This window comes from Sphaerodactylus townsendi, linkage group LG12 (genome assembly GCF_021028975.2).
Source record: "Sphaerodactylus townsendi isolate TG3544 linkage group LG12, MPM_Stown_v2.3, whole genome shotgun sequence".
Taxonomy (NCBI): domain Eukaryota; kingdom Metazoa; phylum Chordata; class Lepidosauria; order Squamata; family Sphaerodactylidae; genus Sphaerodactylus; species Sphaerodactylus townsendi.
In genome coordinates, this window is record NC_059436.1 from 14378594 (window position 1) to 14394373 (window position 15780).

The window sequence follows — 15780 nt, forward strand, 5'->3', positions numbered from 1 at the left end:
TGTGACAGAGATCGTTTATGTCCCACAAATACACCCTCACATATAATTTTGCAGCTGGAAGCCCTGATTTGTGGAGGATTGTTGTGATATAAACCCATGTGGAAATATACATGTGTTTTGCACATGACAGGGTATCTCTAGTGAGAAGTGATATTCAGAAACCTGTCACAAATGATAATGGCCCAGACAGAACAGGATGAAAATGTACGGTAATTGTCCTTGAATATGGAGATCTTGATGGAAACTGTTCTGACAACTTCAAGTGACTAACAGTGCCATCCAGAGGAGAGTCATAACCTTCTAAGTCCATGGAATTCAGAGGTTGGCTTTTTTGGCCAATATTCTTTCCCTTTTGCACAGTTGCTGGGTAATAACTGGGCTGAAATTTCATCATCATGTGATGTAAGGATTTTTGTTAAGCTGTAGATCTTTTCTCCTGGTCACATCCTTTTATTTTAGGGTTGGTGACCTCCAAATGAGGCCTGGATATCTCCCAGAATTATAACTGATATTCAGGCTACAGAGATCAATTCCACTGGAGAAACTGCCTCCGTTGGAGGGTGGAGTGTACATTACACCCTGCTGAGGTCACTCTTTCCCATCCAGCCTCGCCCTTGCTGGCTCCGTCCCAAAATCTCCAGGAATTTCTCAGCCTGGAACTGGCAACCCCATTTCATTTCCTTCACCTCTGCAGTATTTTGAGGGAGAGGGTGATTCAGAATTGATGGCACACTTCCTCTCAATCATTTTTTCTCTGTATTATTTAAATTCTGTGTTTGTATCTTAAAGTTCACAGGCAGTATTGAACCTTACATGTGGTTTTTCTTCAGTTGCTCTTCATCCTTTTTTTCAGTTCCTTGAGAACTTAAACCAGTTTAGCAACATTCTAACATTGTTTTGTGTAAGGGTCTTCCATAAGCAGAATTGTGGCTCTTGCAGTGATCAGTGTAGTTAAGAATTCTTTGACAGCACAGAAGATGAGAAGAGTTGAACAAGAAGAAAAGTTTGGTATAATTTGGAAAGACAAGGAATCCTAGAGTCTTATCCTGGATAAAATTCTGCCATTGTCTTTGCTGAGCTTGTGGGGAAAGGTTAAAGTGAAAGCATTATGAATATTTTGAGCTAAATAAATCCCCATATTATCTTAAGAAAAGAATTCATCGTTTGCAAGTATGAGAGGGAGCGACTGCTCCCGTGTCCTCGCGTCACAACAACAATATTTAACAATATTTAATGATAATACATATATTACAGAACCTCTGTGTCAAAACATTCCACATATGTTTCTTCGGTAACTGTTAACTACACCAGCATGGGGTAGCGGTTAAGAGCAGATGCACTCTAATCTGGAGAACCGGGTTTGATTTGCTGCTCTGCCACTTGAGCTGTGGAGGCTTATCTGGTGAACTAGATTAGCTTGTGCACTCCAGTACATGCCAGCTGGGTGACCTTGGGCTAGTCACAGTTCTTTGGAGCTCTCTCAGCCCCACCCACCTCACAAGGTGTCTGTTGTGGGGGGTGGGAAGGGAAAGGAGTTTGTAAGCTCCTTTGAGTCTCCTTACAGGGGAGAAAAGGGGGAATATAACTTTCTTAAGGAAGAGAATCCATGGCTAAAATGTAGTATTTGAATATCTGGTCCTTTACTCAGTAGAGTTCAATGGCTGACTAGAGTGTAGTAGAGTCTGAGGGGGACACAGGTTTGGATCCTATGCCCCAACCCTTGAATTATGAAGCTCACGTGATGGGATTGGAGGACGTTGTTAATTCTCAACCTTACCTCCTTCGCAGGGCTGCTGTAAAACCAGGAATCCTTCTCTGAGCTCACTGAAGCCTGATTAGCCATACAAAAAGATGTTGTCAGAGAATGTTCCTGGGCAAGCGTTGCTTGGAATCTATAGCAGATTTGCTCAATGCAAAGGGGACATGCTGGACTTCTGGCTTAGTATATCATTCGCATTGCTTCTGTCAGCATTGTGTATCTTGTCTACTCTGGAAAGATGATTCTAAGCATTTTTATCTCTTGCCTTTTTGCAATGGCATCTTTTTTTTGCATAGCATCTTTTTATGCTCTCATCACACCCACGCTGCTCCCTTGCCGTAAGATGCTAGCCTCAGGGATGGCACAGACATCCAAAGGATCGGCTGGTGGAACTGCATCCCTCTCGCTGCAGCAAGCCTCATGCGTTTCTCTCCTGACACAACACAAGCTGCCACTGACATACTGCTGTCAACGTTCCCGTGTTTTGCAGCAGTGGCTGTCAAGTGTCTGCCTGCTGAGTGAAAATAAAAGGGATCAGAGGCAGAAATGATCCAGAGAGAGGCAAGAACAAATATTTCCCCTGCTGTCTCTGCTGGCTGGTAGGAGAGACAGAGACTTGAAGTCTAAACATTTTAGAAATGTGTGAGAAAATCCCACTATGTTCCAAGATAATTCGGGGGATTTTGTAGATGATATGTACAATACGTTCTGTTTCTGTGTTCTCCTCTCTACCTTGAATGACTAAAATAAACCAGTTTCAGCAGGATGGGTCTGCAGGAGAAGGAAGATTCAAGTCCAGTAACACCTTAGAGATTAGCAAGATTTTTTGGATATAAACTTTCAAGAGTTAACTATCTCTTTGTCAAGTACAAGAAATGAAGGCAACCTGTATCTGACTGCATTTGACTCTCGAAAGCTTCTTTTTCCAAAACCTTGTTGGTCTCTAAGATGCTACTAGAGTTGAATCTAGCTCAAAATAAGCCACATTTTGCTATCTACCTGTGAGGTAAAAGGTGAGCTCTATGCAGCCATCATCATGGTATGAAAATGGTGTGTGCAAAGGAAGTTTCAGGTACTGTGCTGGTGACTTGGATAATATGCCCAGGGAAGCCAGACGTAAGAACCTCAAAAAGATCATGCAAATTAAACCAGTTTGCATGCAAATTATGCAAAAGATTAATGCAAATTAAGCCAGGTCCTCAGTTCAAGCCCCATCATCTCCCATTAGAAATCTCAAGTAGGAGATATTAGGATAAGCGTTTGCTGTGCCTGAGGCAGAGAGCAATTGCCAATCTGAGCAGATACCGACCACTGGCGGGGCTTTGGCGGATAGGGTGTCTAGATCCAGGTTGAGAAACTCCTAGAGATTCAGGGGGTGGAGCCTGGGGAGGGCAGGGACCTCAGTGGGGTAGAATGCCGCAGAGTCTCCCTTCCAGAACATCCATTTTCTCCAGCAGAACTGGAGTCTTTGGTCGAATCCCCACTACCGTCTTAGCCAGGTTTCAGAACACAAACTAACCAGATATGAGGGACGACCTCCCCGGTCGAATCCCCACTACCGTCTTAGCCAGGTTTCAGTACACAAACGACCGTTTGTTTGTGTTCTGAAACCTGGCTAAGACGGTAGTGGGGATTCGACCTTTGTCATCTGGAGATGAGCTGCAATTCCAGGGGCTCCTCCAGTCCCAGCTGGGTGTTGCCATCTCTACCCAATTCAGTAAAAGGTAGCTTCATATATCGCACTTTTGCTCTGGACTTTTACCCCTGCTCAAGAAAAGCCATCCACAACCTTTCGCCAGAACTTGAGCTTTTCCTCGGGTGCTGATAACACTTTCAAGCTTCTTTTCAATGTGGTCAATTCTGCACACTTAAAGAAAAATTATGCAGACTCTTAAGACGACCGATTCTGAATTCCGTTCCTGGAACAAAATGCTGGGTACCGGTGACTTGTGTGCCGGCTAATGGGAACAGAGTGCAGTAGACAGTCTTTTATGATGCTGCTGCTTCTCCAGCAAAGGCTTGTTTGAACACTGTCAGGCTTGAAGGCAGTCGGATGGTTTGGCAGGAGGTTCAGCAGGCAGCTCCATTTGAGCATGAACGGCAGTTTGCTCAGTTAGGAGTCAGGCTGTAGTCAGTAGCTTTCCAAGACTTGATGGGGCCCCGTTGGGCCTCGGTGTCGCCGCCCATCTATCGGCAACAATAGTGCTGTGGCACGGCAGAGTAATTCAGGAAGAGACGTGGGCTGGGCCTGGCTGTCCAAATTCTCGATTCAACTCCACGACCGCCCTGATGAATACCCTGCTGGTGACCTTCAGCATAACACTCCACTCAGAAGTTGCTCACGTAACTCTACTGTACCCCCCCTCAACTTAGTCACTGAAAAAATTGTAGTTGTTATTACTAGTAACCATCATGGACCGTCGTATGCACTGATTTTTCTTCTTTCATTATTATGCGGTGTAATCCGAAAAACCCACACAGAGCGAGTTCCATATGCCCAAAGGAGCTGTTTCTCAGCTTCGTATTTGGCAAAGAAAATGGCTTTTGAAACTCAAGGGGATTCAAAAGCGGTTTGCGGTTTGGCACAATGACTTGCTGACCAAAGAATGATTTGTTTAAAAAAAGAGATCTCAAGGGGTATATAGGAGGCCTTGGCACACTTAAAGGCACTTTTTGAATCTTGGCCACAGGGATAGTCATGGAGGTTTTGTTTTAACTTTCTTTTCTCTTGTAATTTCAACATGCTGCAATTGATAGCCGTGGGTTTCTTGTGGCGCATGTGGATTTGCCAGATGTTCATTATTTTGGGGGAGTCTCCATAATTCCTTCCCACAGTACTTCAGCGCCATAAACTGTAACGGATGATTCTTATTAACCGACGCAGCGGGTTCCTTGAACTTCATCTAGTCGGGTTTCTTCCCTCTTAAGTGTCCCTTTCTTTTAAAATGAAGTAAAGAATTGGTTTGGCAAGCTGAGACGGTTTGTTGAGCCCGAGGTACAGAAAGGGAGGCAGCTTCAGGCATCCATAACATTATATACGGCACAATAATGTAAAGAAATCTGTAGCTTGTCTTGTTTTCGGACACTGATGTAGCGTTGATTCTTCTGCTGTTCCAGGGAGAGACATTATGCTTCGCCTTTCCTGCATTATTGATCGGCGCCTTCTGCGAAAGACCTGTAGAATGATGAGCCAGCTCCAAGCCTGCAGAACAGCTCAAGGCTAGAAAGTTGAATGGCAGGGAAAGGCCTTGTTTTGTTTTGTTTTAAAAATCCTCTCCATAATTCACAAATTAAATGCTGTCTTTCGGGCATAAATTATATCTGCAAAAATTTGGATTCAATATTCAAGTGGGGTGAAAGAGTCAGCGAGGAGCCTTTGGCTGCCTTGCTTCTTTTGGACCCTTGGCAAGGTTGTGCTATTAGATCAGCTAAGGCAGCCGGTCAGTATAAAATAAAGATAATTGGACTTGCTGAAAATCAACTGGCTCCGGTCTTGCACTAATTCCTAAGTCTGTGATTTAATAATGACGCTGGAGACGGAGGACTGGAAAGGTGCTGAATGACTGTCTTAGCCAATCACTGGAGCTGTAAATTACACTTCTGAGAGTCCCGGTGGCGGCGCATCGAGGCGCTCCTGTTAAAATCGCAAGGGGTGAATAAAGCCGTCTGAGGAAGCAATTTGTCAAGATTCCTGAGCTTACATAAATTGGAACCTAAGCTTCGTTTTTAATTCTGCCTCAGCGTTTCAGCTGCCCAGAGGGACTGCGCACGTGGGAGTAGGAGGAAAAGCCCTGATCAGAGGGGCTGGTTCAATGTTGAACTAGAAAATTAAAAACAAGTCATTTGGGAATCGGAGATTTCCTGGTGTGCAGGCCTCGGACCAATAAAACTTCGGGCGGGGATTGCTTAGTTTTAAAAAGTCATCCAATGAGCACATTATGAAGAAGCGGGCCGTCCGAATGTCACAGCATGGGTTCAAAATGTTGTGTTAGAATCGGCTTGCACGGATGCTTTTAAAGCATCATCATTTAGATGGAATAATGATTGGGATAATTGGCCAAAGCTACAGTGGTACAATAAGGTAGAGTAGCTTATATGGCCTGAACAAACCTATCAGTGGTTCCCTATCCCATCTGGCCCTTGAACAAACTGCAGGCATTCTTGCTGTGGAGCACCCCCTGCTGGCCAACATAAAAGTCGGTATGGTCAGCCGAGTTTCCATAAAAACCAACTTTTCCCATTTCTGGGAGTTCAGTTTGATTTGGAAGAGGGGGCAATGGAGAGTTGTTTATCCACAATACTTTATGCTAGATTTCTTGGGGAAGGGAGCAAGACACAGACAAATGGTTCCATCTGTTTTTGCTTCTGTCTTATTCATAAGCTCTCATGGGTATATAGAATGCTGCAAAGGTTAAGAATGTTAATGTTATATCCTAAGAGCAATGTACACCTGAACTGAACCCTTTCAGGGAAAAGACAAATTAAGTGTAGGTTAAATGTTATATTCAAAGCTTAATATAGGAATTCTTTTGTATTAGAGTAATATTTGTAAAACTATAATGATAACGTAGGCTGTATTTCCCTTCCTTTATTTCAATTTAAGGAAAAAGCCAAAGGCAATGCAAACGGATTCCATATTTAGCACGCCAAAGAACTGTGCATGAAATGCCATGGATATGATTAACCCTCCATCTATTTCAGCAGAATTCAGCTTTCTTCCACAACAATCATTGGGGAGACTTAGTTTCATGGTCACCCTCTGCAGCATCGTTTGCATTAGTTACAAATCGGACTGATAGTTGCAACACCCCTTCCGCCAGACGAGAGGAGACAAATAAGAATTTCAGCTTGAGTTTTGATCTGATCTCTACAGCCAACAAAGTTAATTTGTAATTACAGTTTCCCCAGAAGAATTTCTGCCCTTGGTATTTGTGGAAACCCTGCCTGCTGTCTTTGTTGCCTGTGGTTTCTGGTGTGGCCCTTGCTGTCTACCACGACCCAGACTGGGTGTTTACTGAACTCATTGGAAGCTGAGCCAGTTCCTGCTCTGTATAACTCTATTCTCAAACATTACTGAGCCCTGAGAACTGGATTGTTTGTTTCTATTGATTTTGTCCCATGTTAAGTAGTGAATCTTCAGGCCCTTTAAGTGACTCTATCGAGCTCGTTGACATCTTGTCTTTCCCCCCTCTTGTCTTCTGTCTTTCTCTGTAGCCATGGTACAGAAGATTCTCTTGTCTAGAGACGTAGCAGATGGATGACTCTATTCAGCCAAACGCAGTCCCAATGATTTAGTTTTCACACCATGGAGGCCCACAGCAGGGATGACATGGACTTGAAAGAAGAATCTGCACAGGTGTGGTCTGAATCAGCTGAGCAGGAACAGAACACTGCTCAGGTGACTAGTGGCTAATGGGTTCTCTAACTGTTAATTTTTGCAGAGTTCATGTGTGGCAAGAACTCAAGAGCTTGCCTGCACTAGCACATGTTGAAAGGATTGTTATTGTACGACCTTACATTGGCTAAATGGGAGCAAGCTTGTTTTCTGCTGTCTCAGAGACTAGGACACGGAGTAATGGATTCAAGGTGCAGGAAAAGAGATTCCACCTAAACATTAGGAAGAGCTTCTGGACTGTCAGGGCTGTTTGACAGTAGAATTCACTGCCTTGGAGAGTGGTGGAGTCTCCTTCTTTGGAGGTTTTTTAACAGAGGCTGGATGAACATATGTCGAGAGTGCTTTGATTGTGTGTTCCTGCATGGCAAGGGGTTGGACTTGATGGCCCTTGTGGTCTCTTCCAACTCTATGATTCTATGATTTTATACTAGAAACTTTGCCAAAAAAAATCTTACCATAGCCAATTGTAAGGTGTGTGTACTATATGTAAACTTCCCTGAACATGTGTTGGTACTGTAAAGTTAGAGGGGTGTGGAACAGTATGGTATATAATCCAATCTCATCAGATCTTGAAAGCTAGGCAGATTTGATATTTGGATGGGGGACCACCAAAGAAGGCTCTGCAGAGAAAAGCCAATGGCAAATCACCTCTGTTTCTCACTCGCCTTGAAAGCTGGGGTCACTGTAAGATTGTTGCAATTTGACAGCACAGACACAAATACTGTAAAGTTGTTTTAGGGTTGCAAAAGTCCAGAAGCAAAAAGTTTTGGTAGAGTTAGTTGACTCACATAGACTCATAGAATAGAAGGGAATCTACTGCCCATTGCACTGAGACTGTCTAAATCAGATCCTATCATATAAGAAAGTAGTGGTCGGAGTGTCAGATTAGGATCTGGGAGAGCCAGGTGTGAATCCCCACTCTGCCATGGAAGCTCGTTGGTTGACCATGGGCTAGTTTCACATTCAGACTAACCTATGTCACAGGATTGCTGTGGGGGGGAAATATAAATCCAACTCTTCTTCTTCTTCACAGGAAACGAGATGGAATTATTTGATCTCAGTAGGACACTAACAAGAATATTTGGATCCAGTTAGTTAACTGGCTTCCATTCTGATGACCAGTGGTTATAGACAATATTCTCCAATCACACAGAAATGGCTTTTAGAGTGGTTGGTGGTTTGTTTCCGATGCTGAGGTTTTTTAAAATAAAAGTGGTGTCTAAAGTTGGATATTTCCATTCAAGGATATCTGGTTATTTCCTTGCTCTTTTCTGTACGAGTTGAGCATGTATGTTGGCACCGTTTTTACAGATGTGCTTTTGTGAAGGATGTTCTGCACACTCTGATATATCCCCTTGATGCCTCTCCCCCAGGTTCACTTTGTCCCAGAAGGTGGAACAGTGGCCCAGATTGTGTACAGTGATGACCAGGACCGCCCTTCGCAACAGGTGGTCTACACGGCCGACGGCACCTCTTACACCTCAGTGGATACCTCAGAGCACACGCTGGTTTACATCCATCCTGTGGAAGCCACCCAGGCAAGTGGCACCCCGCACTGCTGATTCTGCCTACTGCTGGTCACAGAGAGAACTGATTTCCTTCTGGACCAGGGCCAGCTGCTAATAGCTCTCAGCTGCGCTTAATCATCTTGCCATTGGCAAAGTGGGAATTGGGACTCTTCATCCTAGATGAGAGTGCAGATGTTGTAATCAAAAGCTGCTGGGAGGCTATTAAGCACTGAAGCCCTGTCCATTTTGCTTCTGTGGAAATAGAATAATTGCATTTGTTTGGCCCCTCCCCATCCCACCTCCCTTTAAAAAAACTCCATTGGTAATCATTGGAGGATTTCAGCCATTGCTGTGTTACACAAAGCAAAGGATTTCCTAATTAATTCTTTCCTAGCTCCTTGATTCCGCAGTGAAGTTTAGGTGTCCACTAATAATTAGGTCATGGAAACTTACTGCCGTTGAGCTAACCCTTAAGTTGTCAATGCCACTGATGCAGAACTGTGGTCTTCAAAAGTTCTGCCTTCAGGGAGCAATTCACTCCACAGTTTTTCTTCCAAGTCACCTTTAAGCATTTTCTGTAGAATCTTGGTATGTTGACCAAGGATTTTATTTATTTGTTTGTTTGCTTAAATTTATACCGCGCCCTTCTCAATTGAAGTCAGTTTAAGGGCGGCTTGCACACACGTTAACGCAATAAATAATACAACGACGCTTTACAGTAAAACTAATGCTTAAATCTGAGCCTAAACTCCACAGATGGCGAGCAATAAACAACATCCCAAGCCTACAATATATGTGTCATCGCCCATCTTGGCACGGTCCCCTCCCTAGGACATCTGTTAAGGAATGGGGAGAAGGAAAGGACAAACTGGGGGGGGCACACAGTTTATGGGCATGTTGGACATTGGGAGGCCAGCAAGATGGAACAATAATAATTTTGGAGTGTGATCTAAGGTGTGTCGTTAGTGTACACACAGCACATGCAAGATTTGGTCTCAAGTGGATTGAAAGTGTGAGCTGGAGATACTCTCCTGGGCTTACACATGGCTGGGAAAAATTAGTAGCGTTGGTCAAACTGTCTTTCAGAGAAGCTCAACTGCCTTTGCTGCTCTTCCCAATACAGAATTCCTGATACCTTTCTAGGAAATGTAATTTGAAAAACCCTGTTCTAGATCAATTGTGCTTGTGTTAGTAATCTTAGCCTACTTTCTAAAAATAATACAGTTACAGTTTTTAGGATATTACTCTGCCCATTTCTACTTCTAAATGTTTGTATACATTACAATGCATGCTTTTCATGGTTCTTCCCACTAAATGGCTACGTAGCACTTTGCTTTCAGATTTTGATGAAAATGCAAACAATCAACAGAGCCTAGGAAGCGATGTGTGCATTTCTAGCTATTTCATAATCATTTCGGTCAAGAATGTGAAGTGCTGTTTTAATTGTGTGTGCTGGCCTTTGAATAATAAAACGGACTGTAGGTTCTATTCAGTGTGTGCCTTTTCTAGATGTTAGGAAGCTATGCAAGCGTGAAATCATTTACCCACAATTTATAGGTGGCCTCTTAGAATGTTGATGTTAAAGCTATAAGAACATTTCTGTTAAACATATACTCAGGTGTGGTGTTGGGATTCATTCTGCGGATTATTTCATTGCATTTAGCCAAGATAATGAGCATTGTGAGCATAAGAGGAACTTTGTTGGATCAGAGCAAAGGTCCAGCTGATTCAGCATCTTGTTTCCTACATTCACTTAGATCAGGGGTAGGGAACCTGCGGCTCGAGAGCTGCATGCGGCTCTTCTGCCCTTGCACTGTGGCTCCACGAGCTGAGCCGCCAGCCCCATCCTTGCCTGCCCTGCAGGCAGCAGGGTGGGCGCACCAACTGCCCACAGTCGGCTGGGCCGCATCGCGGGCTTCCCCTCTCGCCCGCCCGTTGGACCGGGGGTGGGCGTTTCCCGGCATCCGGCAAGGCCGAGCCGCCGGCTTCATCCTTGCCCACCCTGCAGGCAGCAGGGGGAGCGCATCCATGCGCTTCTCAGAATGAGTGGAGTAAAAGGTAAAAAAACCCCTATATATATATATAGTGTTATCTTTATTTTAAATGTCAAAAATTATTTGCGGCTCCAAGTATTTTCTTTTCCCGTGGAAAACGGGTCCAAATGGCTCTTTGAGTGTTAAAGGTTCCCTACCCCTGACTTAGATAGATGTTTCCACAAGCCCACAAGTAGGGCATAAAAGCAGTACCTTTCTGCTCTTGTCCCACATCAAATGGCATTCCTGATTCCAGCGCAGTGCAGTTGTTAAGAGCAGGTGGATTCTAATCTGGAGAACCGGGTTTGATTCCACTCCTCTGAGTGGCAGAGGCTTCTCTGGTGAACCAGATGGATTTCCACACTTCTACATTCCTGCTGGGTGACCTTGGGCTAGTCACAGTTCTTCAGAACTCTCTCAGTCCCACCTACCTTACAAGGTGTCTGTTGTGGGGAGAGGAAGGGAAAGAAGTTTGTAAGCCACCTTGAGTCTCCTTATAGGAGAGAAAGGTGGGGTATAAATCCAAACTCTTCTTCTTTATCATCATCATTTCTGAACATTTAGCCATCCTAGTCCGTCTCCAGTCTCCATGCCCTTTTCTTTGCCTTCCAGAGTTGTCCGTTGTGTCAAACAAAAAGCCAAACTGGACAGACCATTAGTTCAATCCAACAGATTGATTCTTATGCTCTGATAGAATAAAAACCAGCTCTTTGTCCTTGGTCAGTTCCCCTAGTAGTGAAACTATTCTGTTGCTGTGAAGTACAAGTAAGCAATTTTTGTTGTTGTTGTTGTTGTTGTTCAGACTCTGTTTACAGACCCATCCCAAGTGACTTACGTCCAGCAGGATGCAGCTACGCAGCAGGTAAGTCCCAACTGTTTCCTTCGATCCTGATTTTACTTTTCTCTGATTCAGGTGTGTAGCCATGTTGGTCTGTAGTAGAAGAGCCAGGTTCCAGTCTGGTAGCACTTGAAAGACCAACAAGATTACGAGGAATCAACTTTTGAGAGCGAAAACTTCCTTTGCCAGACTCAAATCTAGCTCTTTCTCTCAAGGAGATGCAGTTGCCATACTCCACATTTGATTCCATTGTACCCTCAGACTGTACGCTTTCTCACAGTGCTGAAGATAGTGTAAAAAAGCTATTGTCACCCATTCTCTCTTCTTTTATTCGGTTATTGCCAGTAGTGGGATTCAAATAATTTAACAACCAGTTCCGGTGGTGGGATTCAAATAATTTAACAACTGGTTGTTTACAAGCACCATTTTAACAACTGGTTCTGCTGAAGTGGTGCGAACCTGCTGAATCCCACCACTGGTTATTGCCTAATCAAGCAGTCTGTGTAGACGTTGAAACACTACAGCAACCTGCTTACACCCATTTGACCAGAGATGACAATGGGACTGAAAAAAGCCCCTCAGTTTGCACATGGTACGCACTTGTGGCTCTCAGTTACCATAGTTGACCTTCTGGGAAGAGAAAATGATTGGCTGTCTCCAGCCATGGTCTTATAATCATAGAGAAACCTGAGTTAAGGACTGTTCTCCTGGTCAGTGAAAGCCAACAGAAGAGCAGTGATACATCCCTTTAATGGCATTGCTGGACTCAGATTTCTGCTCTTTTGGAAAGGTTATCTCTGTGTGTCCCCTTCTTAAATTGTTTTTTTAAAAACCCACATAATCATTTTATTTACATTTCCATACAATTTAGGAGAGAAAGGTGTTTCCTTCTTTGTACTGACATGTTTGAGTTTTGCTATGGAATACATCTGTAAAAGCTAAAAATGCCAATTACTTGCTGCCATGGCTGATGCATTGAGTCCTGGTTTTCTGCTTCATGTGCTCACTAATGTGACGTCGACTAGCAACAGCATAAAATTGAGGGATGGGGATGCGAGGACTGGAAGAAGCCAAAAAAACATCATCTACTTCAGAACTACTAATTTCTCATTTCATCTCTGTTGGAAACTGGCCAATTAAGCTGGCAAGACTTGAGATCCTTTTTATCCTGAACCACAGTGTAGAAGGCAGTAACACTGAGCGATACCCGTTTTGTTGCCTTTACAAAGTAAGATGAAAACTTTCCGTTTCAAGTTAAAGAAACCGTCATTGTAATAGCTTCTCAGCTGCAATTTGGCAGAAGACGTAGGTGCTTTGGCATGCGATTTCTCCTAATTCATTGCCGGGTGCTTGAGAGCTTGACTAGATTACACTCCAGGTATGAATAGTGGCCAAATAATGATTGCTGAGAAGCTTTCCTCCGAACAGTCAATGGAAGCTGGAGAGATTTGCCTCAGAGGAACATGTAGTATGGTCTGAAGGCACGTGATAAGCAGTTATACCACTGAAAGCACGCGAGAAGCAGCTATGCCACTGGAGTGGTATAGTGGTAAAGCATCTGCTTTGCATGCAGGAGGTCCCTGGTTCAATCCCAGGCATCTCCATTCAGAAAAAGGCCACGTAAAGGTGACATGAAATACCTTTGAAGAGCCACTGCCAGCCAGATAGACAAGACCAACCTTGAGGTGGTCTGATTCACAATAAGACAGTTCCACACATGTGCAAATTTGCTGAAGCTGAGATGGTCCGGATCTTGCCTCGATAGGAGACTCCTGGAGACCCCTGTATTCCATCTTGAGCTGTGTTATGGATAAAGAGAGAGACATAAGAATGTATAAAGATAGCTGTGGAGTGGAAATAAAACTATGGAGATAAGTGGAAAAGAGAAGCTGCTTCTGGGCTGGCTTTTTACCTCTAATCTGGCTCAGATAATCTCTTCTGCTCCCGTCCTGCTAGGAGAGATCAGCTGATTGGGATGAGCAGGGATAAAAAGTCCACTGGCCGGCAGCATCTTTCCTCCTCCTTAGCATGACTCCTTGCTTCCCTTGACTTTTAGCTCTTGGAAAAGTTGAGAGTGTTCAGAGACAGGAGACACAGCCATTGGGAAGGGGCTACGATGAACAGAAGATGCACCAAGTCAACATTCTTTTTATTCTCGATATTCTTCAGAGGTGTGGGCGCAGTGGCATACCACCCAGGGGGACAGGTGGGTCAAATGGCCCCAGGCGCAACAGCAGGGGGTGCAAGTCGCCTCCTTCCTCCCCAGGTCCTTGAGGGTGGGACTCGGGGGCGCTGCCGGCCTGCTGCCGCTGCGGTGCCCATCTGAGGTGCCTCCACCCCCTAAGCCCTGCCTCCCAAGCATAGGGGAAGCACCTGGAACAGGTGTTGTCCCCAGATGCCATTTCCCCCGATACGCGTCTGTGTGGGGGGTGAGTAGCTGAGCTGAACATGAGCGTAGCACTTATTCTGTGCCACAAAGCCAGGAATTATAGTTAATATGAGAATGTTAGAATGTTGTTGATTAATGTTGCCTAAAGAGAAAATGTCTGTTGTTTTTTTTAAAAAAAGAGGGAATTCAGAGGATGTGTCGAGAAAACTGGGCATGTGCCTATGCACTTCTGCAAACATTTGCAACAGAATGAATGAAGTTGAAAGTCTTAGAAGGAGAGAAGGGGAATTTGAGGACATGCAAAGGGGACAGATGGCCAGGGGAGTTTGGGCAAAGAGAGAAGCAAAGACTGGGATGCTGTAGGTCGCTCTGACAGGTGTGTGCATTTGAAAAACTGCCGCAGACCATTCGCAGCTATCATAAATTTTGTGCGAAGGCTTGACAGATAAATGAGATGGGCTGGGGGGAATGGAGTGAAGCAGTTTAAGAGCATTGACAGTCCACAAGGAAGAATGGAGGGGGGGGGATCATACCAAGAAAGAAAGACAGACAGACACTGGTAGGTAGAAGGTTCTGTCTGAGGTCCCCAGTTTGGGACAATAGCAATGATTAACCACCACTAAATTAATAGTAGGTAGGTGTAAAGGGAGAAATGTGATAAAGCAGAAATCTGGCAAGGAAAAATATTGTTGGTGTTAAAGGAAACAAAAACAACCTGGCTTGCAGCTTAGAAAGAGAATAGAATACACTCAGTGAAATGAAGATCTGGGAGATGTTGACAAGTAATTGCAAAGCATGAAAGGGAGTTCACAGATCTCTAAAAAATGAGTGGGAACACAGAAAAGGAAAGGAAATATTATTTGATCAAAACGAAAAGGAAAGAAAATAGTATTTGATCAAATTCTTGTTACCGATGGCTACAGCTTGTAATGAACAGACTGACAAAGATATGAGAAGAGAGACCATAATGTTGAGTGTCTCAGTTCGAAAGATCCTCCTACACAAGGGGGAAAGAATTGCACCTGCATTGAGGGTTCACTAGCCTCCCCTCTTTTGTGTGGCCTCCTCTGGTCTCTAGGAAACTGCTCTGACTCAGTGGAGCAGTTTTGGGGGAGACATGGTGACTGCAGACTTCTCCGGGTCAATCAGCAGTGTCTTCCCCATGCGTAGTGGGATCTTAGATCCAAACCAGGACTTTCATAATGTCTCCCTCTTGCAAAACGAAGCGAAACCCCCAAAAGGTATAGAGGATTCCTATAATAAGCAAGAGAGCTTCTGAGACATAGAATAAAAAGATGGCTGGGAGAAGTCCACAAGTAGGAAAGTATGAGGACGAACTGTTTCCGTAACTGAGGAAAGGCGGGTGGGGAGAGCAAAGATGTCGATAAGGGGGAGCGGTGATCAATTCCAATGAAGTCAGCAGATATTAATGACCATCCAGAGATGAATGCTATGAAGATAAAAGAGGTAAAAGAAAGAAACCAGACAGCGCGAGGGGAGAATCTTGTTTCTGAAACAGACAGGGAATGTTTGAAAGTTTGCTGAGAGATTTAAGTTTGGTTAAGATGCATCTTTGTGCCTAAATTGCCATCAAATTGCATCTAACTTGTGATGGTCCTGCAGAGTTTTCAAGGCAAGAGACACTCATTGGCCATTGCCTGCTTCTGTGTAGCTATCCTGGACTTCCTATAGGTGGCCTTCCATCCAAGTACTAACTTGGCCTGACCTTTCTTAGCTTCTGAGATCTGGCAAGATGGGATAGTCTGCATCCAGATCAAGGCAAAGAATATGTCCAGAGTGGTGGTAGAAAGTGCTGTCAAGTTGCCACAGGGTTTTCCAGGTAAGAGACAGAAATGGT

General features: G+C 44.2%; 1 protein-coding gene across 5 annotated transcripts in view; it reads left to right on the plus strand.

The window, feature by feature from the left end:
* Positions 1-15780, plus strand: part of PRDM10 (PR/SET domain 10) — a 77811-nt gene that overhangs the window by 15488 nt on the left and 46543 nt on the right. For 3 of the 5 annotated variants that reach the window (XM_048512776.1, XM_048512774.1, XM_048512777.1), the window contains exons 2-4: positions 6974-7157; positions 8528-8692; positions 11498-11557. In XM_048512776.1, coding sequence (XP_048368733.1) covers positions 7065-7157; positions 8528-8692; positions 11498-11557 — 318 coding nt within the window. In that variant the 5' untranslated portion in view covers positions 6974-7064. The remainder of the gene's footprint in view (positions 1-6973; positions 7158-8527; positions 8693-11497; positions 11558-15780) is intronic. The other 2 variants (XM_048512778.1, XM_048512779.1) reach the window with 2 other exon arrangements.